This window comes from Dermacentor albipictus, chromosome 8, assembly GCF_038994185.2.
Source record: "Dermacentor albipictus isolate Rhodes 1998 colony chromosome 8, USDA_Dalb.pri_finalv2, whole genome shotgun sequence".
NCBI lineage: Eukaryota > Metazoa > Arthropoda > Arachnida > Ixodida > Ixodidae > Dermacentor > Dermacentor albipictus.
Genome location: NC_091828.1, coordinates 50,724,446 through 50,751,339, shown reverse-complemented (window position 1 = coordinate 50,751,339; position 26,894 = coordinate 50,724,446). Strand labels below are relative to the sequence as shown.

General features: G+C 42.5%; 2 protein-coding genes across 8 annotated transcripts in view; one reads left to right on the top strand and one right to left on the bottom strand.

Annotated features, from left to right (window-relative positions):
- Window positions 1-12,662: 12,662 nt before the first annotated feature.
- LOC139048779 (uncharacterized) overlaps window positions 12,663-26,894 on the top strand; it is a 193,125-nt gene continuing 178,893 nt past the window's right edge. Inside the window, exon 1 of the transcript XR_011507903.1 lies at window positions 12,663-13,699. The gene's annotated coding sequence lies outside the window, so the exon portion shown is untranslated. The remainder of the gene's footprint in view (window positions 13,700-26,894) is intronic.
- Window positions 15,558-26,894, bottom strand: part of LOC135896021 (gastrula zinc finger protein XlCGF57.1-like) — a 43,943-nt gene continuing 32,606 nt past the window's right edge. For all 7 annotated transcript variants that reach the window (XM_065424312.1, XM_065424309.2, XM_070523379.1 and 4 more), the window contains one exon: window positions 15,558-18,154. In XM_065424312.1, the coding sequence (XP_065280384.1) occupies window positions 17,097-18,154 (1,058 nt within the window). In that variant the 3' untranslated portion in view covers window positions 15,558-17,096. The remainder of the gene's footprint in view (window positions 18,155-26,894) is intronic.

Genomic DNA, 26,894 nt, shown 5'->3' with positions numbered 1-26,894 from the left:
TCACACTACCAACCACAAAGGAAGAGATGAAAAGCTCCAAGTATACTGTGCACTTATTGTCAATGAAACTAATGACCTAAGCAAGACGGATAAATTATCAGTTCTAGTATAAGGCACTATGATAGTGGGACTGTCTTTGAGCACTTCTTGCATTCCGCAACGCTGGGCACTTGGATGTAAAGTCACTCCTGGGCTACGTAAGGGACACATTGAATCGCTGCGGCATAGATACTCGCCTGTACATTGCTCAAACATATGATGGTGCGAGTGTCATGAGCGGTACCTAAAGGGGTGCAGGTGCTGTTCAAACAGGAATTTCCGCAGGCAGTGTACGTCCACTGCATGAGCCACTGCCTCAATCTAATCATTGTGGATGTATGCAAGGTGATAAAACAGGTGAGGAATTTTTTATCTCTTTTAGAATGCCTCTATGTTTTCCCTAGTGGATCTGCAATTCACTCTCTATACATAGAGATGTAGAAAAGTTCTTTGCCCGTGATAGAGCTGCAGCGTCTAAGCGATAAATGATGGGCCTGCCAGATAATGGCTTGCACATCGGCAAGGAAAAGCTTTCCTGCTATCTTTGTATATCTAGCCGAAGTCATTGGAACAAAGAGCACGCAGGCAACGGATGTTAGCGGTATGCTTGGGCAAATGAAATTCTTGTTTCTCTTTTATTTAAGCCTATTTACCAAGGTACTCGGCCGCCTTAAGGTTCTTTAGGACCTATTGCAAAGTAGAGACTGCAATACTAGTCAGGCATGCCTCATGGCACGCACAATCATTGACGAGTTCTACGAAATAAGAAATTCGCAGAAAGCATTCGACACTGTCTGGCCGCAAACCTGCAGCATTTCTGAGAACAGGGTGTCCCAAAGAAAAATGCAGAGAATGACACGCATATAACAGCATGTATTGAGTGAAGATCAGGCCATTGAAGAAAAGGCAACAGATTCAAAGGAAACAATCAGAGTCAGTGTTTTTCTATCCATTTTGGATCACCTTACTGCGGAGCTGACTAGGCGGTTCACGGAGAATGATGATGTAGTACTCTGCGGAGTTAGCCCTCTCCACCCACGGAGTGAGAATTTCACTGAGCACAATGCATGCCACATTGAAAGCGTTGAGGATGAGTGCAAGCTGATAATGAAACTTCTTCAGCGTATTAAAGCTGAAACGAAGTGCAAGATAGAGACACTGCAGCAAATGGCGACTGTCTTATGAGAACATAAACTAGCCTTCCACGAACTGCACAATCTAGGTATTATCGCTGTGACAACACCGGCATCGTCATCTTGTGAGCGCATGTTTTCGTGCCTTCGAAGATTCAAAACTTCGCAGCAAGAGGATGAATAACTGTCTGAGCGACCTAGCTTTCCTTGCGGTTGAGCGATCTCTTGCCAATAAGATTCATCTTCAGCGTGTTGTTGACATATTTGATGGTGCGCACAGTAATCAACGTATACAGCTGCACTAGTATGCTGGTATAATCATACACAATCGTATATTTGCGGCGTTTTCGTGAGAAAATTGTGCAGCGCGGGAGTAGGACCGATACCCACAACGGTATCTGCAGAACACCCGCTTCACCATCGAATAAATCCCAGCTGTGTTTTGTCTGTACTGCTACAGCGCAGGCATTGGCATCTGTGGTTGTGACGAAACCTTCCTCTGTCCCTGTCATCACCTTGAAAGAGACAACACATAGCGTTGTATGTCCGAGGTCACGTCGATGGCCTAGCCTGTGTGAACATTGTATAGTCTGAGAGCTGTTATTAGCGCTTGTGAAACCTGCTGCACTGGGCGACCAAGTGTGATGCTGACTGAAATGCCTAGTGCGTGCTCTATTTTTGCACTTCGGTCCTCTCTTTTTTTGTTTTTTTATTGCTTTGCCACTACACCTTTTCTTCATTGTTTTTCTCATTTCCAGCGTTTAGAATCACCGGCCAGTGCCACAAGAGTGTATTCACTTTTTTCTTTTATCTAGCGCATCTTTACCAAAGCTGGAACTGATATCCACTTTGCTTAGTGGCGTTTGTCCTCTCACCTGTTGTGAAATGTACCCGTTCGAAGCTATATTGCGACCTAGTCAAACGATGTTATTTTGTTGCTGCTGGCTACCTGTTTTCTTTCTCTATTTAATACTGTTTTTTATGTCTGTACTGTACCATGTGTTATATAAATTTTCAGTTTCTTAAGCACTGCTGTGCAAATATGCCAAAACTTAATATATATCTTATACTGCAATGCTGGGATAGCTTATTCACACTGATGTGTTCAGAAGGCCTTCAGCCCAGTTAAAAACAGAGAAAACAAAGCACAAGTTCCCCCTAGTAAAAAAATCTTCGCGCTGGCTCTGGGCTGCACCCGCTTTCACGACTACGTCTTTACACAGCCATGAATCCTGGTGGAATAGGACCGCCGCCCACTCGAGGCGATCTTAAGAATCCACTCTCAACGTACACTAAGTGTGCAGATAATGCGCCCGATACTCTAGAAATACTCACATTGGATAACATACAAACCTGGAAACGATATCTTCATATAGCAGATGCCCTGTCTCGCTTTCCTTCGAAAGAAAATGAGCCGGAAGAAGAGCAGTTTCAAGTATACGTCATCTACGAGTCTATAAAAAAAGACCACAGCAGATCAAGTGAAACAAACTGAGATGAGGATCTCTGTACCCTGAAGCTACATGCAAGCGTAAAAAGGCCAGAAGACAAAAAGTGCGTCCCGGAACAAATACGAGCCTACTGACCATGTCGTGAAGAGATCCATGCTGAAGACGATGTCCGCTTTCGATCCAACCGACTCACCTTTACCCGCAGCATGACGAACCAAGTCCTAGTCCTCCTGCAAGCGGCACATGAGGCACAGAAAAGATGAAGCAAAGTGCCAGAGACGTATGTCTTCGCACGGTATGTCAGCTATACAGAAGGATTGGAAGGAAACGGAGCTTTCTAGTGGGCCGTCCTCTTCAGTGCTTCTGCTTCTGAATTCTGCTCTCGCTCGGAGCCTGTGCTCTGCGTAGACTCTCGCTGCTGCGCTGCTCCTAGCCCGGCCAAATAAACATCTTAACACAGCAAACATCAAAGAGAAAGTAGAAAGGTGTGTGCACTGCAGACAACACAAGTCCAGGAGCCAACAGCTGCCCATCATGAGCCACGACATCCCCGAACTACCTTGGCCGACAGTTGGCATCAACTTCTTCCACCATGCGGGAGAGGAGTATGGAAACATGGTTGACTCGTATATTTTGAGCTTCGGCGCTTGAAGCACACAGCGGCAGAAGCTGTCATTAAGTTCTACCAAGAGCTCTTTGCTATGCGTGGCGTTCCCTGGAAATGTCCGCGACAACGGACTGCCGTTTGACACCCACAAGGTTGTGAATACATGGAGCTACGTGACACCATCCACAGTACATTGAGCTCACATTACCCCTGTTTAAACAGAATGGCATAGCGAACCGTCCAAGAGGCGAAGAAACTTCTGAGCAAGACACTCTTACCACACGACAGAGTTCTATAGTGCCCTACTGTAGTGGAGAAACATGCCAAGAGACAAGCTCCTGCAGTTTCCAGTCCAGTGTCTGACAGGAAGGACAAGGACGCAGCTGCCTATGCACACTAAGGTTCCAGAGCCTGAAACATAGCCACCCCCGCAGGTGACTGAAAGACTTCAGATACACCAGCGCCAACAGACATACTATAACCTGGTGCAAGAGACCTGGAGAGTCTGCACCCTGGGACTGTGGTCGCAGTTTGCGACAGCTGAACCTCCGAGTGGTCCCCAGCGGTCGTGGTCACAAAATACCTTACACCTTGGTCCTACATCATACAAACGAACATGGTCAAGAGAATTCGTTGCAACAGAGCGTCTCTGCTCCCACAGCCCCACATCAACAGCAGCGATGATGCCACAGCCTACAGGACCCCAACAACAGGCACAAAGGTGAAGCTCGAGACAGCACTGAAAGCCACGTGTGGGAAACGGCGTCATGGTAGCTCAATTGGTCGCACGTGCAATGCGAAGGTTGTGGGATCGTTCCCAACCAGCGGCAAGTTGTTTTTTCATCTATATTCATTTCCATTAATTTGTTGTTTCTTTATTTTATTTATTAAGCACAGGTAATTTCCCCTATGTTGTCCTTGGTCTCAGCGTTGGCTTCTTATGATATGACTAATAAAAATCAGGCCCCTCGGTTAACCTCCTTTGTTCTCGTTTATAACAAAACGAGGGTCTCGAATCCGGCAACATTGATACCTTCAGGTACCATGTGTGGGTTTATTGACAAGTTGCCTTCACCCAGAAAGATCATGTTCTCGTGACGCCTGTGGCAGAAAGAATGTTACACATCCGCCGCCAAGGTTTGCGAGTGGTGGCACTGGCAAGCACACCCGGGGTTCTTCTAGGAAACATAAATACCCAAGAAAGTGGATGGAGAAACGGCGCCGCAGCAGCTCAATTGGTAGAGCATCGCACACGTAATGCGAAGTTTCTGAGATCGTTCCCCGCCTGAGGCAAGTTCTTTTTTTATGCACTTTCATTTCCAATCATTTATTGTTTCTTTATTTCATTTATTAAGCGTAAGTGATTTCTCTTATGTTGTCCTTGGTGTCAGTGTTTGTTGGCTTCATATGATATGACTCATAAAACTCGAGCCCCTCGGTTAACCCCCTTTCTTCGACGCTACATCGAGTGTGACTGAAGCCTTAGTTCCAAAAGTCATTTTCTTTCACTAAAGAAAGCGAGATGTGGCCAGCAACATCGTCATATGTATCACAAGCATAGCCAGCACTGAATCTCTCCTCAAGTAGTTGTTATAAAAGTGTGTCTACAATATGTCTGTTTGTCAGCGGCTGCAGCACACAGTTGTATGTGCACCATGGTCTACAGGAAGGTGGAACGTAAGTACAAGGACAAGCAGACCAGCGATTTTAATATGTGTCACCGAGCCGTAAATCTGCCCCCACTACTGACAGGTCAGAGGGTGTAGGTGCGACTCGACCAAGTACACGCTAGTGTTGAGCTTGATCCAAACGCCACGATGCTAGCTGGCTGAAACGCAGCGAGGCAGCATCCTGCAACGTAACTGGCACCACCTCATCCTTTTCGTTCTTGCAAAAGAACATCAGATAACTTCACCAGGTGTACGAGAGCCACCACAGCATCTCGTTGCAAACCGAGGACCACCGTCTTGCAGCACAGCAGGGTCAGGAATCGCCCAGGGACAGTTTTCAATGGAAATTGATCGAGTAGTAAGGACACGCAGTGGCCAACGTGTTGTGTGCCCAGATCACCTACACTTTTAACTGTTTCCTGGCCTCACCTCTCTTCCGTGGTCCTTAAGAAGGGAGATGTAAAGGATGCCACTGTTCTGTTAGTATGCCAAAAGTTTGTGGCTCCCTCTGGATGTTGGTTGACTGTATATATGTACTGGCCTTCGAATAGAGGGGGCCCTTGTCCATTTGGGATTGAGCGTGTGAACCGCCTGTCTTTCTATGCTGTCGCAACAAATGGCATGCGCCATCAAATCATATTTGCACACTTCTTATATTTACAACATAGTGCGGGCTCCTGCAATGAACCTACATTCTGGTTGCACAATAAGTGTGAGGAACATTGTGCAAACATGGTACCTCCCATAGTACCATCAAAAGAAGCAATACTAAACAGCAGCTTAGAAATTTAGCCGGAATAAATCTCAGAAAACTTTTTGGACAAAAGACAGGCAAACCATTGAGTAAAATTGAGCCTGAGCAGAACTATCAGTGGTTGGGCCACATTCCTTAATGTTTGCGTTCATTGTTTACATTTGGGTTGCTGAACATCTGCCTTCTGCATTGTGGCGAGCAGTCTTCAATTGACTAGCCACAAAAATCCGAGATAAACAAGGTAACAGTATGAAATGCAAGGCAGGAAATAGTACACGTAGACGCTACATAGAGTACCATTAAAATGTGCCACAGCTCACCTACTTGTACATTATCTGCAACAGGAAGCCCCACGATGGAGAAATTTTTTTCCTGATCTACGCACAAAACTGAGTGGCAACAGCAGCAACAAACTCAAGAACCAGTTTAAATCTTAGCACCGTAGGAGAAGAACGGCCATGCTGAGATCCCACATGTACCCTGTTCACAACGGCAAATTCAACAAACAAGAGCAATAGTACTAATAAAAAAAGAAAGAATAAAAGCTGCACAGGACCAATCTAACAACCACAAACGAGCTGCAAGGCACAGAGAAATGAGCTGCTCTAGAGTTGTGCCCAAAAGTCCCAGCGTATATGTGGCGTGACCTTAAGTTTTGCACGGTTCAATGCTAGTTCAGTGTTCAAAACTAACGAAACCTGATGACTGCAGCACCAATAAGGAGGGTGGCAAAAGCTTGATCCCTATGTGGGTTGCTGCGGTCGAGCGTGAGGTTCCGGAAGTACCTAATTATTATCGAAATTCGAAAGCAACTTTTCGCCTACTTCAGCTTGGTTATTAAACTCCGGGGATACATATACACAGTAGCCATAGGAAGGAGCTGACTGATCCAAATGCCATTGTTGATTGATGCCAGCTATTCGTTAACAGCAGCCCCATATTGGAATCACCTGTATTAGAAAATAAATCAGCCCGACAAGAGTTAGGAGCAGCTAGCTGTTACTAACTCTTGTCAGGCTGCTGTTGGCGTCTCAAAAAGAGAGCGTATGAGAAAAAAGGTGAACTTGCGATCTACGCACGTCTTGCATAACTCCAAAATTTGGCTGAGATGTTCACATTAGTGCATGCTATCAGCAGATTGTGTTTCTCCAAGCCCTAGGGGGGGTTGAGGACCCCTTTAAAAGGTACCACATATACCGATAGTCACGGTACTCCATTCCTATCTCTATGGAAATTGTGCCATGAGTATACGTACTTGGACGATCTTTCACCTTGGAATTCTACATGTATAACCACTCACAAGACGACGAAGCTACGCCAGTGAGTTCAACAAATTGCAACAATTGAAACGACCGTATACCTACAAGATGCTCCGTGACACACGCAGACGTCGCAGTTAACTCGAGAAGAGGACAAATAGCTTTCTGAAACCTGACACACCCTGAGATCCAAGCCACATCAAGCTATGCAACGGACTATTCAGACCCCTTATTATTTGAACTGGACGTTATACACAATGTGACAAAAACCCTTAGCAACTTCCCTAACATCAACATAACCCACATCTATATACACTGACAGGCACGGGGCAGTTAAGCAAAAACATTGTCTATTTGTAAGCAGAAAATCCATTATCCAGCGAGACATGTTTGCCCTTATCCCCTGCGTGTCTGCCCCGTTGCCCACAATCTTTCTCTGGTGGAGGAAGTCTCCGTCTGGAGACTTTAACTCTTTCCGTACCGTGCCCATTAGGCATCGTTAGCCTGTTAACGATGGTTTGAAACTCCGGTTTCGAGACTTTTCGCACCACCCATGGAGACACTGCGCTATCGGACATGAAGAAGGAGAACTATTTTGGTTCCTAAGCAGTTCGCATTTTACCCCAGGTGGTAAAACATTTGAATGCACTCCAAAGTTTTCGAGATCGTCAATGTAGCAAGCAATAATGGACGCCCGCTATCAATGGTTTGAAATGCCGACACTCTGCGCCATGGGATGTAAAGGAGAAGTAGATTTTTGTTTTCTAAGCTTCTAAGCAGTTCGCTTTTTTCCCTCGAGGCGTTAATTTTTTAACGCACTCTGAAGTATTGCTACTGCCAAAGTAGAAAGCAAAAATGGCCACCTCGGGGAGCGGCGCTCGCGCTTTAAAAGATCGCAGATCTCGTGATTCCGCTGTGTTTGCAGCAGATTTTATCGGTGGATCAAGCAACAGCGAGTCTGAGAATGCTGCCTTTTGGTCAAACATTGAGAGCGACGACGACACAAGCCATCCCGGAATATCAGGGGCCGCAGCCTGGCCCGCCAAACTATAGTGCTTGCACTTAAATTTTACTAGTGGAAAACCTGTTGAATGAAAAATGGATTTTTTGGGATAAAGTGTCTATTAGACGGCAATACATTTTCTATATCATAATTTATGTTACATATTTTTTGGTAGAGACAGCACTTTTTTACAAACGTTGCTCAATTTTGTGACACAATCTTGATTTTGGCAATTTATGTCTCTTTTATGACATACATCTCTTTAATAAATATGTCGCCTTGAAAAAGACAAGTCCACTTGGTGAAACCTTGGCTCCCAGTTTCACCTTTTTCTCCTTTTGCTCATCGTCCTGAATTTTAATCTTCCGCCTTTTTCTGTTTTCCCTGGATCTCGTTAATAAATCTTTTATGCGTGAAAAGTGCGTTCATTCTGCTTTTTGTTTATGTATTCCAGAAAATATTGAGTGGAGTAGTTAAGAAAAAATATGTGGTGTAACCTGCAAAAGATACCCAGTTTCCCCATGGTGCGGAAAGAGTTAAGCCAACTAGCCATAACTTCCACCTGTGGTCAGCGCTACGTACACATTGCCTAGTGTCCACAGTGCGCCACTCGTGCATCTGCAGCTTATGCCCACCATCGACTTTAGACGTGCCCTGGGTCTCTCGGACAAAGATAACTCCCAAAAGTGCACTAAAAGATGTGGATTTAACAGACTATGAAAAATGGATTATGCACAACACATTCTTTAAGTCTGTTGCAGTCTTAGTGAAACGAGCCTGCATGCGTATATGTAGATTCACACCGACGTTACGCCGGTTGGCAGCCAAAGAGAATAAAAAATAAACACTTTGCTGCGGGCGAGGGGCAGCGCTACATTCCAGGCGATGCGGGCATTTATGCTTAGCACTGCGACTGATACACCAAAGACCGTTCCGGAAGGTGAATGCCTTGTAAAATTTCTTTGGAAAAGATACTATAGGCTTTTGTGCATGTGACACCCCTCCGTTTGCGTGAACATACTGTTAATGGAGCACTGTGCGTAGGATGGCAGCTGGATGGTTGGCCCGCAGAGCGCATTATGGAGAGTGGAAAAGAATTGTCCGTACATCATCGTACGTACCTCATCAACAGAAATGGCCCTCGAGAGTAACGACAACACATCGAAATGGACACAATGGAGGCCAAACCCAGACGCGGCAGCAACGCTAAGGCAGATTCAAAGGCTGTCCCACCCCAATCCTCCCAAAATATGACAGCTTCTCTGTGCTCACAGCATTGAGTGTGCAGCAACGTCCCCTCTTATCGCCATTCCATTCTCCATAAGCCTAAATGAGCCCTGATGTTGAGTCTGTATGTATAAGCAGATCACTGGGAAAAGGAAGGGAGGGGTTCTGCAGCACTATGTAAAAGCTGGTGGAGCATCGCCAAAGCCAGAAGGTCTGTGAACCCCTACCTTGTGTAAGTGTGAACTGTTCTGTCAAAGAAAGGCCAATATCTTAGCGTAAATTCCAACGGAATCTGAAGCGATCTATGAAGAGGGCTTGCAATTCTGAAGAGGGCTTGCAAATGACAAAAATGTATACAGTAAATAAAATTTGGTAATGACATTTTGCTTCAACGGACTTGTAGACAAAACAATCCCTCATGGCAGGAAGAGAAGATTCCAACAAAAATAAGTAGGTTCGTTCACAAGAACATTTACACTGCTTATGTTCTAAATGTCTCAGAAATGTAGCTTAGCTCCAACTAAACAAGGCATCCACAAATTGGTTCTACTTAACCACAAAGAACTTTCCAACAATTCAGGGCACCAAACTAAGAAAAACAATCTGCTATTACCTTTTGTTGTGCACATGTAAACCACTTTTATGCACAAGGATGTTTAATTAGACAACAATTTGCTTGGAGAACAACATGCCCTAGTGAGCCGTGCAACATTCACAATTTCTCGCTGAGTATTTTACTGTACACAGGAATATTTTGTATGCATAATGAATATACAAATGCTTCATTGTTGAGCAGTCACATCATGGAATATCACATGGCTGTGGCCACTGAAATGTGTGCTTTAAAATGATTACCAAAAATATCTCCGCAGCATTCAGCACCCCTGCATAGCCTTGCCTATATCATTATATGACTAAACTTGTTAAGTTGTATTACAATATGTTTATTTCCACGCTGTGTACCAACATAACTGGCACGATCCCTGACTTTGGTATTGTGGTGTTGCCAGTGTCATGTGTCACGTCATATCAGTGTTTTCAAATTGTTTCATGGCATTCTTAAAACATATTGGAGTTCACATTATACTGTTACATGCTATGAATTACCTCGGCAGCTCAACATATCTGAGCATACAGTAACACTTGTGTAACAGAATGTTATGTAGCATACTGCACACGCATGCATGTTCCTAATTCACATTTGTCTTAATACACTGACACCTACATCGCATGACGGTGTCAATAGACAATTGCTATCCGAGTTCCCATGTTACAAATGAGCAAGCTTTGAAAGAAGACCCAGCACTGAAATAGCCACATGTTGGTGCAGGTGCCTCTTTACGTGGATGTAACGTGCCACAGTCTTAAGGCGTATGTGCCACCAAAATGGCTGAGTGGATGTGGAAGTAATCCTTAGGAGTGCAACTTGCACAACAACAAGAAAAAAGTAGAGAAGCCTCAAATATGTTTATTCATTACATGCAGGTACATTGTTGCCCTATATAGAAGAATTTCTTGCTTACTGAATGGAGAACAAATCAAATAGTGCCAGAATTGAAACGAATGTAGAAAATGTTTGAAAGTGTTTTTGATGAATGCACAGCTATTGTCAAAATATGGGTAAAAATATGTACATGTCTTCGTGTTCCTCTACTACGCACACTCATGTTTTATGCCTATACTATACCCATGGGGCTGATATTTGTCATACTTTTGCTTCACTTTGAGGTTTATAAGTGCAGAGGTAATGTTATAAGTGTTCGAGGACTATTAGAAAATAGTTGTATTGACAAAGCGCCTACTTTACCGCATCAAATATTTGCACGCCCTTAATTGAAACAGTGAACCCTCGTTTTTATTATCGTAAAAGCATGTCCTGTTCACAATTTTGTCGGTGAGGATATTCCTGATGAGAGACTAGCACAACTGTAATTCAGAAAGCATCTTTTTCAAATTTCAAAAAACAGGATTGGCCCAATTTCTTGGCTTCTGCACATAATGTATTACACAGTGCAAATTTATATATAAGCCCAATTCAATGTGTAAAGTTTATACAAATATTTCCACAAATATATGTCACCCTAGTGCTTATAGAAATGCTGGTACATTAGTTGAAATAAAATGTAAGAATGAATTACGCATGGTGGACTTGACATTCGACTCAAACATTAGATTGCTCATCTATGTTACTTATACCAGGTTCCTTCTGTGTTAATAATGAAGTTCCATCTGCCGTCATTAAACTTCCCTTGCAGCCCCAGATACAATAAAATGCTAACATCCCTATATTACATGCTGTCAATAAACTATTGAAATATCAAGAACAGACAATGAATACTCAACAAACACTGGCATTTATTTGGTGCTCTGGTGAAACAGACGGTAGAAAGCTTACTGAACAATCAATTCCTCCAAAAAGGACCCATTTGTAAAAAAAAAATAAAGGCACGAAAAGAATAAGATCCAAAGAATCCACGATGAACCATGTAGACTAGAACCAAGAGGCAACAAATACATGAATTGGTATAAGAGAACAAGTTCATATGTACCAATGAGAATACTGAAAAAAAGAACAGAGCCTAAAGAACACATCATTCAGACATCTGTAGTGTAACAATAATGATTACAATGAACATACATAGTTTGCTGGGGCATGCAAACAGTAATTTTTGAGATACAAATGAACATCGATTACTTTTCGAATAATGAAAAGCCACAATATAACAAAGCAAATAGCTATTTTCGCCGACTTCTGTTAACCCTTTGAAGGTTTTATCCGTACATGTACGGCGGCGGTTTTCTGTCCCGCAAGGTCTTAGCCGTACGGGTACGGATCCGACTCTCAGTTTGAAATTTCGCGCCATAATGGTGATGTGTACTCACCGGGAGGTGCTGCCACCTCTTAGCACTTACAAGATCCGTTTGAAATTGGTGCTACGTTCTTTTAGAGATAAACACAACCGATTTCTATCTTCAGCGCGTCACGCAGACTGCGGCAACACCCCTTTTGCGGTTTCGGTTTCGGCGCGTGATAGCAATGGAAGCCCGCGAAACGTGATTTTTCTCATTGTTGGCACTCTCTTGCAGGGGTTGGGGAAGTTGATTTCAATTTTGATTGGCGCTGCTCTTAGCTTGGTGATCATCGCCGCTCGCGACGTATTCTCGCTCTCAGCGGCAACGCGGTTTCGGTTCTGCCGCGTGATCGCATCGGAGGCGCGCGAAACGATTTTTATCTTTGTCGGCACTCTCTTGCAGGGGCGGCGGAAGTTGATTTCGATCTTGATTGGCGCTGCTCTTAGCTTGTTTATCACCGTCACTCACGAGGTATTCTCGATCGCTATCTGCGGCAACGCGCATACGCGAGAGGTTGCCTCAGACCTCTGCTCAAGCCAGCCGCACGCAGAGAATATGTACTGTGTGTGCCAACACAACTCGTTACTCCAAGAGGAGAACAGACACACTCTTTAAGTGTGCAGACTGCGATAAGGCACTGTGCATAGACACATGTTTCAAGGAGTACCACACTCTGAAATACTATTGAACATTTTGCAGTTCAGAGTGATGCCGACAACAAAATACTGTTCATAATTTTTTTGTTTACTATTTATTCCCGACTTATACCTTCTGTAGATTCAAGATCCGCAATAAAGTAATTTGACCACCTGGGAAAGTTTCTTTCAAAATAATTTGACCCTCAAAGGGTTAATTAAAGTTTAACTGTATTTTGTTTTCTTTCTCAGCTACGACGACATTATGTGGGTCAGTTCTCATAAATCCTTTTGCTCTGTGTTCGATAACGTGTTGAGAAAAGATGAAGACAAAATATGGTGACCCCGCAAGTGTTTCAGGGACCCTTTACGAGCAAGCTTAGGCTTCGGGGCTCCATTCTAAATGTGTGGGAAAGGAGAAATCATTCTTCTTGACAACTACAGCACCAGACCACGAGGTTTGCTGCATATAAAGGAAATAGAATCTAGTGATTGTTTGTAGTGAATTTTTTATTTAGGCCATCAGTTTTTTAATAACAATTTTGAAAATCACGAATTTTCAGAAAATGAAACTATCAAGTTTACATCTAACTCGGCAATGAAAAATATCACAATTCTGTAAAATGCTACAAGTAGGACATCTATAAAGTGGACAAAATTGATGTATTCTACAAGGCGTTAAAATATGCGACTAATAGTGAGTCTGGTAGCGGCATGGCGAACAGCTGTCTGAACTTTGCGTGCTTCATCTTGCAGATCTCTGCTTGCGTCGGCCGCCACTATCCAGAGGACTATGCTTTTTCCATTTGTCGATTGCGTGGCATTCCGGTACATACGAACTTGGACTCCACCTTCAACGGCACATGTGATTTCGTATCACACGAGAACCTGCTTATCGACGACAACGAACCTCATCGGTGCTGGTCAAACAGTGGATGGCGGACTACTGCTGCAACGCTCACGTGATCGCAGGACGATATAAAGCCAGACTCACGGCTTCTGCTCTTCAGTGGGTCCGGTAGCAGCATGGCGAACGGCTGTCTCAACGTTGCTTGCTTCATCTTGCAGGTAAGCAATAGACACCATGTGCATTGCTTCAGAAGTGACGATTGTTGTTTGCTGCTTCTGCTGGACCCTGAGTGCCTTTTGTGTACCTTTTCTTGTTTGTTGCATTCCTTGAGAATGTTGCTAATTATGTCGGGTGATGTAAAGTCAAACCCTGGCCCAGACACAAAATCTGAACATGTGCTCACGGAACTGCTAGAAGGGCAAACAGAATTCAGCCAAGGTTTAGTAAGTCTGACCGCTAAAATTGATGCATTTGAAGATAGGATTTCGAAAATAGAAGCAAGGCGTCGGCCACCGCTGGCATCGACCAGCGTGTGTATACTCTAGAAGAAACAGTCGACGACCTTAGGAAAGCCATCGAACTGCTGGGTAGAAAAAATGATTTAGAAAACCAATCACGTAGGAACAACTTAATAATCTATGGTGTGCCTGAGCCATCGCCTGAATTCCAAGAGCAACTACTTGCCACTGTGCTGAAGCTCCTTTCCACGAAACTGAAAATAGAATGCAACTGCGTTGAGTGCAGTCATTGGCTCGGTGCACAAAGGTGAGACCTATCATACTTAAGCTGCTCAATTTCAGAGTGAAGAGTTCGATACTAAGGAATGCTATTGAATTCATAGGGTCAGATACTCATATCAGTGAGAATTTTTCTTTCCCTGTGTGGCAAACTCGCAAAACTTTGTGGGTAATTCGGTTGAGCTTAGGAAGAACGTGAACAAGGTTCGACTCACCTTTGGCATTCTGATATTAGACAGCATCTGCTACTCCTGGGATGACACTAGCAAGTCGCTTATCAAAACTTCCAGCAACCTACCCACCACTAGCAGCACAGAGTTACTTCGGGATAGATACAACCTAACCATTCTGAATATAAATGCACGCAGCCTATTGAACAAGCCAGTTCACTTCAATTCGCTAATTGAATGCCATCAACCATCTCTTATCTGTGTCAGTGAGACCTGGCTAAACGACTTGGTCACGGAAGGTGAGTTCGTGCCTCCTAATTACTCTGTCTTGCGATGTGATAGGTTAAGAGGTAGGGGCGGCGGAGTAGCTTTATTTATTCTCAAAGGCATTGATTTTGTAGTGATACCGAGTCTTCTTAACACAGAGTCGGTATGGTGCAAATTATATATAGGTGATCTTGTGGTGGGTACATGCACTTTATACCAGCCTCCTGATTCCAAAAAAAATATATTTCCAGATTGTTGCAATTATATATTAAAACACAAGCTTGACAACTGTAAATTGATCCTTGCTGGTGATTTGAATACCCCTTGTATTAACTGGAGTACATTGGCTTCGTATGGTCGTGAGAGGCCAATTTGTGACTCGCTTATTGACTTTGGTTTTGTTCTTAGATCTGACACAGCTTGTTAGTAGCGTTACCCGTGAGAGCTCAATCCTTGATCTTATTTTCCTTAACCAAAGGTTACTACAAAATGGATAGGACTGCCAAATCATAGAAGGCCTGTCCGATCACAAGGAAGTTCTGCTGAAGGTTGATTTCACTTGTGAGCGCAAGACTTGATTTTCAGATTGTCAATAATTTTTCCCATGCTGATGACAATTCTATTGGTAATATTCTAGCATCCTCTTCTGACGCTTTTCTACAATATAGCAGCATTTGCAGTGTGGACAACTTGTTTGATATGTTCTGCAACATTCTCAAGAAATGCATCCCGCAGTTTGTTTCCAAGAAGTGTGTGAAACGCAACTTGAAGCACCCTTCGTATAATGGGGACAATATTCATCTTATCAGGGGCATCGAGAGGCTCCGGAAACATAAAAATGTGAGTCATAGCAACTAATGCTCAATACTGCACCAGCTTCAGCCCGAATTAAAAACCAAAAATGCACAAAGCCAGACACTTTTATTTCGACACCATGTTATCAACATTCTTGAAAGAAAACTCATCGATGTTTTGAAAACGGTGCTTCCGGCTGCTCATGACACTTCATCATTGATCATTAACGATCACCCTTTCTCTGATCCTCTGATTATTTCCAAAACTTTCAACGCTTATTTTCAGTCTGTTTTTTGTCAGGACGATGGCGTCGGTCCCCCTTTTTGCATCAACAACACTTTACCAGAGCGTCCTGCTCTCGTTATAACTTACGCTTGTGTTCACAACTTATTACTAACAATTGATACTACAAAAAGTTTTGGAGCTGACGGAGGGCCAAACAAATATTTACAGCGATACTCTGAAGGGAATGCCCGGTACTTGACAGTTATATTTAACAAATCTCTTGAGACGTCTCTGAGTTCCCCAGGTTTAGAAACAAGCTAACATCATTCCCATCTTCAATTCTGGTAGCAAACAGCTAATCACTAGCTGCCCACATGTTGCAAACTTCTCGAGCACATCATTCAGTATTTATCGGCAAATAACTTTCTGTCCCCACAGCAGCATGGTTTTCGACCAGGATTTTCTACAGCACAATTATTAGAATTTACGCATGACATAGCCATATCACTAAATAACCGCGGTCAGCTTGATGCCATCTTTTTCGACTACTCAAAAGCATTTCACAGGGTAAGCCATTGAATACTACAACTTGCTGCAATCTTTCCTGGTAATAAACTAATTGACTAGATATCCGGTTACCTGCACCTCCGACTTCAATCTGTCACTTTTAATTGCAAAACCTCTTCTATAGCTCAGGTAATGTCACGGGTGCTGCAGGGCTCAGTTCTCGGGCCGCTCTTATTCATCATATATGTTAATGACATTATTGAAGTAGCCAGAAACACACAAGTGAAAATATCTCTACGCAGATGATTGCGTGATCTATTCCAACATTCGTACTCTTCGTGATCAAAAAGTGCTTAACAACATATTTTCATCATTTTCAGACTGGAGTAACACATGACAGATAAACATTACCTTCAGCAAAACTGTGGCAATGACTTTTACTAACAAGAAACAGCCCCTAAAATTCACGTACGCCACTCAAGGGTACAGTATTAACGAAGTTAACAAGTACAAATGCTTTGGACTTACTTTCACAACTAACCTAACCTTAGTTATGCCAACCCTTAGTTGGCATAATCATATCAATAGTCTGCTATAAAGCGCTGCAAAAATTAGGGTGCCTAAAACGAACTTTAAAACAAGGCACTAAAGAGTGCAAGCTTACAGCCTATAAATCACTAATTAGACCTGTTTTAGAGTATGCTTCTGTAGTGTGGTCGCCTCAACGCATAAAGGATATTTCCAAATTAGAATCCACTCAGAAAAAAGTTACGACCGTATGTTTTCACCGTCATCACACGCACATGCTTTATCAATGGACCTATTGTCGTTTCGTTGCACGTGTGACCGTCTAATCTTGCAGCACAGAATCTAAGAGTAAGTAACTAAGACTCTAGTTCAACAAGATTGTTGACCTACATTACAGCACCATGGTGCTGTGCTCTCTGAAGTCCGTTCAAGTGATGAGGACCTGGAGGAGACGGTGCAACTTTATGGCCGGTCACCTGTATGAATGCACTGCATGGTGTATCTTTAGGGCATTTCTGAACGAGAATCTCTGAAGGTAGAGTGGGCACTGAAATGGCTTCTCGCCTCATGTGTTTCCTGAAGGTGCTGCAGTGTGAGAAGCTCTGAGAGCATGAAGGGCACTGATATGGCTTCTCGCCTGTGTGGGTGCGCAGGTGAACTTTCAGGTCATACTTTCGTGAGAAGGTCTGACAGCATGAAGGGCAGTCAAATGGCTTCTCGGTTGTGTGAGTCACCAGGTGCGCTTTCAGGTCATACTTTCGTAAGAATGCCTGGGAGCATAAAGGGCACTCAAATGGCTTCTCGCCTGAGTGAGTGGGGAGGTGCTTTTTCAGGTAGCCCTTTCGTGAGAAGCCCCGAGAGCATGAAGGGCACTGATATGGCTTCTCACCTGTGTGGCTGCACAGGTGGTCTTTCAGGGAGGTTTTTCGCGAGAAGCTCCGAGAGCATGAAGGGCACTGATATGGCTTCTCGTTTGTGTGAGTCACCAGGTGTGCTTTCAGGTGACATTTTTTTGAGAAGCCCCGAGAGCATGAAGGGCACTGATATGGCTTCTCGCCTGTGTGGGTGCGCAGGTGATCTTTCAGGTCATACTTTCGTGAGAAACTCTGAGGGCATAAAAGGCAATGAAACGGTTTCTCCGCCGTATGGATGCGCAAGTGGTCTTTCAGGTGAGCCTTATCCGAGAAGCTCCGAAAGCATGAAGTGCACTGAAATGGCGTCTTGATTGTGTGGGTGAGCAGGTGGGTTTTCAGTCTCTGCTTCTGTGGAAACCTCCGATGGCATAAAGGGCAATGAAACAGTTTCTCGCCAGTATGGTCGCTGGCATGTTCTTCCAGAAGAAATAGTTCATCAGTCTCATAGTCACATAGCTGACATCGGTGGAAGCATCCTTGCTTTGAGTTGTCACATTTGGCAGTTGATGCAGAAATTAAAGGTCTTGATGCTGCACAAACAAAAAAAAATAAGAGTTGTTAAGAAATGGCAAAAAGAACACAGAGGCTAAATTTATAGACAAGCAATCTTTATCATTTAATTTGGGAGATCTTCAGGGTGATTTCAAGTACGATGAAACAAAGAACTCCTAACGGTTATTTTTATTTACTCAGTAGCCACCACAAGATCACCTATGTATAATTTGCACCATACCGACTCTGTGACAGGAAGACTCGGTATCACTACAAAATCAATGCCTTTGTGAATAAATAAAGCTACTCCGCCGCCCCTACCTATTCAACCAGTCACATCGCAAGACAGAGTATAATTAGGAGGCACAAAGTGGCACAACAAATTTGTTTTATACCAGACTTGGTCAGTTAATTTCCTCTTGATCACGCACTGAACTTTGGCAACATTATCTTAAGTTGAGATTTGAAGGAGCCGGCTAGGAAATGCTGCAGTTTTTCCCATATAACCTGCCAACCCGCATCCTCTTTCAGGACAGCCCAGAAAGAAAAAAATATAATATGTGCGTATAACCCATGAAAATAACTGCATACACAACCCCCAGATGTGTACAAAACAGCATCCATTATGGGATTAACTACTTGTCCATGTCGTATCTTAAGCCAATGACTGTATACTGTTTCCCGAGATGGGAGGTGGGCCGTTGATCATAGCTTATCGTGACCCAAGTTCAACTCTGCTAGCACCATGTGCACTATTACCTGTTAAATGCAAAATGGCGACCCACGCAGAGGAGGAAAATGACCGACAGTGGAGGAGAGAAGGGAGCTTCAACACACAGGGGTGGAAAAAGGGTGGGATTCCCAAGGAGATAGCGAAAGTGTGAGTACTCGAGAACCTTGCCCTGAAGTGTGGCTTTGTGGCAGGGCAGGCTGTGCTGTCATGGAGCGAAACTTCAAATCCAAATTTCAGTCATTCACACCCCGATCCTGACCTTACAGTAAATTTTTATAATGTTTGGTGCGGCTCAACTCCTTTTGGAGTGCACTCTGCTCCTTCCTTGTGCTTTGCCATCACAATATAGCGGCAAATGATTGCTGGAACCAACAAGGAATAGTACGCTCCCATTTCAAAGCGCAGTGGATTTTAACACACTAGCAGGCGAAGGTATTCTAGTATTTGCAAAGGGAGATAGCAAGCACCGTCGGTGGCTCCGAAGGAATGACACACACTAATTTCATACTGTGCCCAACTTACGCTTCGGCTGCAGGGAGAGCGTCCACATATTATATATATATATACATACATATATATATATATATATATATATATATATATATATATATATATATATATATATATATATATATATATATATATATACATATATATATATGCACACGTGTGTGTGTGTGTCTGTGTGAGGATGTTACAAGTCCTCTTTGGAATGAGGCGATGGGTAGTGCCACCAAGCTCTTGTTATTTTAATGCCCAGTGCCCAGTGTTACCTATGTTAACAAAAGGAAAAAAACCCATGGTGAATTCAAATAAACAAAGTTTCTGAAACCCTACAGTGAATTTTGTTTTTTTCCACCACCATTGTTTCTAGTTTACCTATTTTTCTTTTGCCAAGCTTCTAACCACCTTTTACTAATCTCTATTGTGGACATGTTTACTTTCCCCATGCTCTCGCTGAACACAAGGGCGTCAAGGAGGACCGTGGTTCCTAAATAGACCGCTGGGCAGATATCTTCACATTCTAATAAAACATGCTCCATCGTTTCTCTAGCTTTACCGCAGCAAGCACATGCTTCTTCTTTCTTATATCTCGCTTTATAAGTGCGTGTTCCAAGGCATTCTGAACTCGCTTCGAAAAGTAATGAGCTTCCCTTTGAGATATCATAAATTATTTCTTTCCAGATTTCGTTTTTTCCTCTTAAGTAGTTACTCATGGTAGGTTTCTTTGCCATTGCCGCCACACAAGATTATTTCAGCCTCTGACTTTTCGCTTGACGTTTTTTGTAGCTGTGTTGCGCATCACACAGGCCGCATACTTGCTGGTAATCTTCCTAGTTCTTTTCCTCCACTGTGAATCAATGTTTTTCCTGTACAGATATCTCAACACTCTCCCAGCCCATTTACTTTCTTCCACATTCCTGAGTCATTCTTCATGATTAATTTTTCTGTGAGCATCCCTCACTTCAAAACTTGTCCAGCCCATATCACCCTGGACAGCTTCATCTGTTGTCCTCCCGTGAGCACCCAATGCGGAAGTCCCACTGACCTTTGGTTGCCATCGAGTCCTGATTGTAGCCCTGATTTCAAGCAAACAATCGCATTTCCAAAAGTAAGTCCTGGAACCATTACACCTTTGCACATACCCTGCAGCACGTCGTATCTATTGTATCCCCATAGCCCTCTGTGTTTCATTATGGCCGCATTTCTCTTCCCCTTTACTTTATTCTTTTTTCCTGTTTCCATATATTTATTGCCTTTATTTATCTGTATACCAAGATATATTTGTATTCATTTACGCAAGATATTTCCTGGCACGGTATTGTCACTGCCTGTTCGCTGTTTTCAATGAATACTGTAACACCCCATTTTTTAACGCTACATTTTAGAAATAACTTATCGCCTTCCCTTCCATAGAATTAGCCAGACATTACATGTCACTCTGTGTGTTAGCTAGTAACACAATGTCGTCCGCATAAAACAAACCTGGAAGCTGCTGCTCTACTACTGTACCGGCCTGTTTGTATGAGAGATTAAACCCGATATGACTTCTTTCTAGCTCTCTTTCCCTCCTCACCGTGTACATCATAAACAGCAGTGGGGATAATGGGCACCCCTGCCTCAGTCACTTGTTGATATCAACTTTCTCCTTGCTCCTCATTCCTTCTCATTCGATGCAAACGGTATTTTCTAGGTAAATCTCTCTCAAAAGCTCTAGACAATTGTCACCTAAGCCTTCCCCTTCGAGAATATCCCACAAAATGTTGCGGCCTACGTTGTCGCTCCTGCAATTTCTAAAAACGCCACATACAACTGTTTCTTTTCTACTCTGAAGACTTCAATAGACTGAGCACGGATAAAAAATTACAATCCAGATGCCTATACATTATTAAGCCATCGTGAAGTTCCTCTAATATGCCATTAATCTCTGCCCATTCTTCCAGCTTTAATTTAATTGCCTGCATTACTAACCTGCATATTACGGATGTAATGGTCAACGGTCTATACGAGTGAATTCTATATTTCTCCCCCTTACCTCTATAAATTATATTTATTTTACTTTGTCGCCAGCTGTCTGGTATTCATCTATCTTTTAGACTTTTTTCTACTGCTTTCCACAGAGTTTTTTTTGCTTTTTGGACCTAGTTGATTAATCAGCCTAACGGGAACTTTGTCTAGCCCTGTGGCTGTTGGCTTCGGAATTTTTTCTTGGGCTTTGTTCCAGCTGAAATTTGTCAGCACCAGCTCCTTTTCCATCTGGTTCTCTTTCATGCTCTTTCTTTCCTCAAGTAAAACCTCACCATTGCCTTGGAAAGATTCGGCTGTTATTTTTCCGAGGCAATTTAATGCCGCGTTCCCTTCCAATTTGTTTCCATCTTCCTCTAGGATATGTTGTATTGTTTCAGACTTCCTACCTAATAAGTTTATGTGGTGCCAAAATATTCTAGTTGCGGCCTTCTTTTTCTCCCGTCTTTCCGACAACCAACGTTCACTTTCACCTTTTATCATTGCTTGCACCAGTATTGGAACCACTGACTTTTTCTCCCGGTATATTTCCCATTTACTGGCTACTTTCGTGCGGCAACTGCGCCTTTGCCTGCCTGTGCTCTCGGGATGCTTTCTGTTTTTCGGCGAACGCTTCTCGTATCTCTCTGTTCGACCAGCTTTTCTGTTACTCTTTTTCCTTTCCAATGAATTGCTGCTTCTCTTTCCGCATTTCTTATTACATTTGGAAGCTCACTATATTCCCACCCACTGCTTGGCAATTTGCCAAGTTCTTCCTAGACTCTTGTGGCTATAATTATTTGTTCAGCGTTCGAATTTGAACTGGACATTTTCTTCTCCTTGCTATCTTTCGCAACTGCATATCTCAGTTTCAGAATGACGTGTTTATGGTCACTTCCTATGCTACTATACCGTTCCTCGTCAATGACCATTTCTCTCATCTTATCATAAATTCCTTCTGTCATCAGGCAGTAATGTCGATTGCCGGTTTCCCAATTCCCCCGTGGTCTGCTTGTTGCTCACAAACATCTAGTATTGACTTCTTGTTGTTGTCGGTATAGCCATCTAGATCCTGTGCGTGGGCATTCTTGTCACCTAACAGGACAATTTCAGCATAATTCCCGAAACCCTTATTATCAGAACTTAGGCATTCCACTAAGTGATTCTCGAGCACTAATCTATTACTTTAGCTTAACTTAATATTTGTCCTTAGTGTCCCTTTAAGCTCAAAACAAGTTCACCAAATTTACATGATCAAGACGGCTCTATTAGTCCATTTAGTATTTGGCAGTGGATTTGCAGGAGGTCCAATAATAAGAAGGCATCCCTGCAGTAGTTTGTTAGAACGCGTGGTGTGAATCCTCAGGTTATGTTACAGGAAACACTGATGTCTAGCGTGACCTTAACACGTTTCAAAGCAGAAGTTAAGGATAATGAGCATGGCAAAGGACTCGCAACTCTCATTAATAGGATGTTGGCATATATTAGGAATGATCGTCACATGGCGGATTGCAAGATTGAATATATTATAGTGGAGCTAATTTTAGGTCGGCAAAGCTTATTGCAGATGCATTTAGAATCCTTGTTCCAGTTTCATTTCATTTCATTTTATTTGTGCCCATTTACAAGCAAATGGAGGGGGCCAAGGTAAAAGCTGCTTATTGGCAGCTTGAGTGGTCCCTGGCCCCCTTTACATATTGGCAGACCGATGGCAAACAACACTTTCAGAAATGAAAAAAATAAAGAACAGTGAATTACATCAAATAAATTACATTTATTTCATTGAATACATATGGTTTCACGGAACCATGGTGATTTAAATGGTAGTTTTCACCAGAGAGATGAGCTCCGATGGTGTCAAGGCATGGATGTCAATGCCGGCTTCTAGGTAAGAATTTAGTAGCCGTGGCAAGGTACTTTCGACCATTTGATGGCCGTAATTTGTCCTCAAAAAGGGTATGAGCCAATTTTCATGGCTGCACGTCCCATATGTGGGTGTATTCTCTTTTAAGTTTGCTATATTTGTAATTAGGTTCCTTCTATTTTTTACCTGAAAGTAGTAGGTGCGTAGGAGGGTTTGTTTGTACAGATGATGACTTTTTGTTATGTTGTACTCGGTAAAAAGACTCTCAGTGTGCGAGTTGTATGGCACATTTGCGATAGGGCGTATTATCTTTTTTTGCATCAATAGTATTTTAAAGTGATTGGAAGCTGATGTCGTGCCCCATACAAGATGGCGATAATTTACATGCGAGGCAAACAGTGCGTTACAAATGATCAATTTAGCTGACGTTGGTAAAAGGTAGCGATTTCGATGTAGTATACCTGTTACGCGGCTCAGTTTCTGCAGTACAAAATCCACGTGAGCGTCCCATTGCAACGTGTCGGTAAAATATACGCCAAGTACTTTTACCGTGTAAACAACCTCTATTTTCTCAGAGTTGTAAAATATGTTGTGGGTCAATGGAGGACATGTACCTCTTGTTTTAAAGATGACTGCTTGTGTTTTACTCGAGTTTACTTTTAAAAAGTTGTCCTGGCTCCATTTTGAGAGATGGGTTAATAGGTTGTTCGCTGCACCAATGAGGCCTGTAAAAGAGTTGTTTGATAAAAAAAAACACTCGTATCATCTGCGTAGCTTATGAATTTTGCTTTTAGGTGGATAAGAACTATGTCGTTTATGGAGATGTTAAACAAAAATGGGCGAAGGATACTTCCCTGAGGGACACCTGTTTGTATTTTTCGTGTAGATGATATGCTAGTGTTTATAGCCACATATTGCTGTCAATTTCTAAGGTAGGATGTCAGTAACTGAAGAGGAAGGCCCCTGATGCCATATCTTTCAAGCTTAAGTATTAGGAGGTCATGGTTTATGCAGTCGAACACTTTTGTGAAATCTATGAATAGACCAATTACGAGTGACTTACTTTCGAGGTTCTGCAGTATACATTCTTTCTGTGATACTAGTGCTAATTCTGTTGATTTACCTTGTTGAAAACCGTATTGAGCGTCTGTTATTAGTTTATGTTTATTGCTGAAAGATGTCAATTGGTTAAGAATGATTTTTTCAAGACCTTTAGAAAACTGCGGGAGAATAGATATCGGACTGTAATTTTTTCAATCAAGCTTGTCACCTTTCTTATATAACACAATTACTTTTGCAATTTTCATTTTTTCAGGAAAAGTACCTGATGTTATGCAAAAGGTTTAAATATAAGCTAACACAGGTGCAATGTCACAAATGGCGTGTTTGATAGGTCTTATTTGGAGGCCATCAGCATCGCCGCTACATAAATTTTTCAGTTTGAGAAAAACTGAACAAACCTCGGTAGGTGTTGTCGCTTGGAAAAAAAATAGTGTCCATAGTTGCAGGGAATTGAAATGTACATGGTGGGCTTAGTGATAAATGGGAACCAGTGTCTGTAAAGTAATAATTAAATGCGTTAACTAAGTTATCTCCGGTTAAAATGCATCCATTTACAGAAACTTTCTTTATAGGTTCAGTGTTCTGTTTACGTCCCATTAGTTCATTTAACTTGTTCCACATCTTCTCTGTTTGTCCCTCGCATGAAGAAAAAGTACGTAAATAATAGCGATTTTTTGCATTTCTTAGCTCTTTATTTAATTTATTTCTAAAAATTTTGAAGGATTTTAGATCCTCGCCGATCCGAGATTTTATGAACCTGGCATAAAGCTTATCTCTTTTCTTAATTTTTTTTAGAAGCTCTTTGGTCGTCCAAGGTTTTCGATAAGCTTTGTGGTTTGTTTTCTTATGTACGAAATGTTGCGCATAAACAGCTGAGAATTTCTTTAACAAGATGTTGTATGCTGCTCTGCCTCGTTTTGTCGAAAAATCTCCTTCGAAGATACTTGTCTCAAGGCATCTTGAAAGGCAGTTAATGTGTGCTCGTTTACCTTTTCAGTTCTCTTCCTTTATAAGATATAACAAAATGGCTAGTTTTTTTACTTTGCTGTAATACACTAAAACCCACAGATACGTTTTTCGAGAACCTGAAAAGAAAAAAAGTACCGTACCTATTCGCATAATCATCACACTTTACTGTAAAAAAAATTGACGCAAATTCAGGGGTGCCATCATTACACGGTTTAAATTACCTGAGAAAAGAAAAAAAATTTTTCATCCCGCATTTGATGTGGGATGAAAATAAGTCAACAAACAGGCGGCTGCTGTTGTAATAGCGCGGGGCACCAAAACAAAAATGGAGGGCGGCGGAGCAAGCCGCACGCGCCGAACGAGATTTATTATTTTTCCCAAGTACATTATGCGCATTGAAACAGTTTCTTCCGTATCAGTAATGAATAGTATTGTTAATATCAGCAGGTCTGTGGCAATAACGTAGCCATGTCCACTTGCGGGGACAGAAACAGAGATGGGCATGCTTAGCTGCCAGTGACATAGAAACACATGGTGGGTATGAAGCAGAAATTCTGGCATTTGTCTTCACTACTATCCTAATACGGCACGTTTCCGCTAAGGGTGGGGGAATATCTTATCTGTGTTACAAGCGTCCGTGTATGAATAGGGTACACTTCTAATGTATCACTGTAAACGTGGCCACTATCGTTGCTGCTTGCCATTTGTTGCGTACCCACGAGTGCAGACAAGAAGAACCGAAAGGCGCCTTTTTTGTGGTTGTTGACCACAACACTTTAAAAGCCTACAAATAATAAAGCCAACGCAAGTTTGGTTGTAGCTTTTTTTTTTATGGAAGTGCGGAAAGTTTTGAAAGGAATGAAATGAGGCATCTGCTTAAGAATATTCGGTGCGTGCGGACCGCTTGGTATGTCTTGGAAGAGTCGTTTGCGTAGCATTCGACAGATGGTAAGCGCGATCATCCTTAGTTTGACTTGGCACACGACATATCGCTGCAGCAAGTGCGAGGTGCGATCATTACAAGGGAAAGAAAAAAATCTAATTTTGACGACAAAATTCAGGGGTACGATCATTACGCAAGTGCGATCATTATGCAAGTAAATGCCATACCAGCCGGGAAAACGTAACTGTCAGGAAGGCCGCAAATTGCCACAGCAGTGATAAAAACAGCTCTGAATGGCTGCCAGTACAGTTATTAGACATCTCGGTGCTTGTACCCTGACTGGGGACAGAGTGTGCACATGTGTTTAACTAAAGGACACACACGATGTTCCATCAAAGTGGCCACTTTCAACTTTATTATGCTTCACTGCAAAGCTATGCAAATGCTTCATTAAAATTAATAACACTAAATTTCTCATGAAATAACAATTAATTGCATTATACACCAAACTGATAAGCTTGAGTCCCTAGTGAGCACAAGTGAAATACAATGTGCACTTCAGTGATCTCGCTATACTGCACACTATAATATTATATATATCAAATGAAATGTCATAAAACAAGCGACTCAACTATACCTACTATGAAGCTGTATGCCTAAGTCACTAGTGAGTACCATCATTGGTATCAATCCAGCCGTAATAAAACAAACACATTTTTGTTACTATAACTATAACAAAATGTGTTTAAAAATTCAATAACT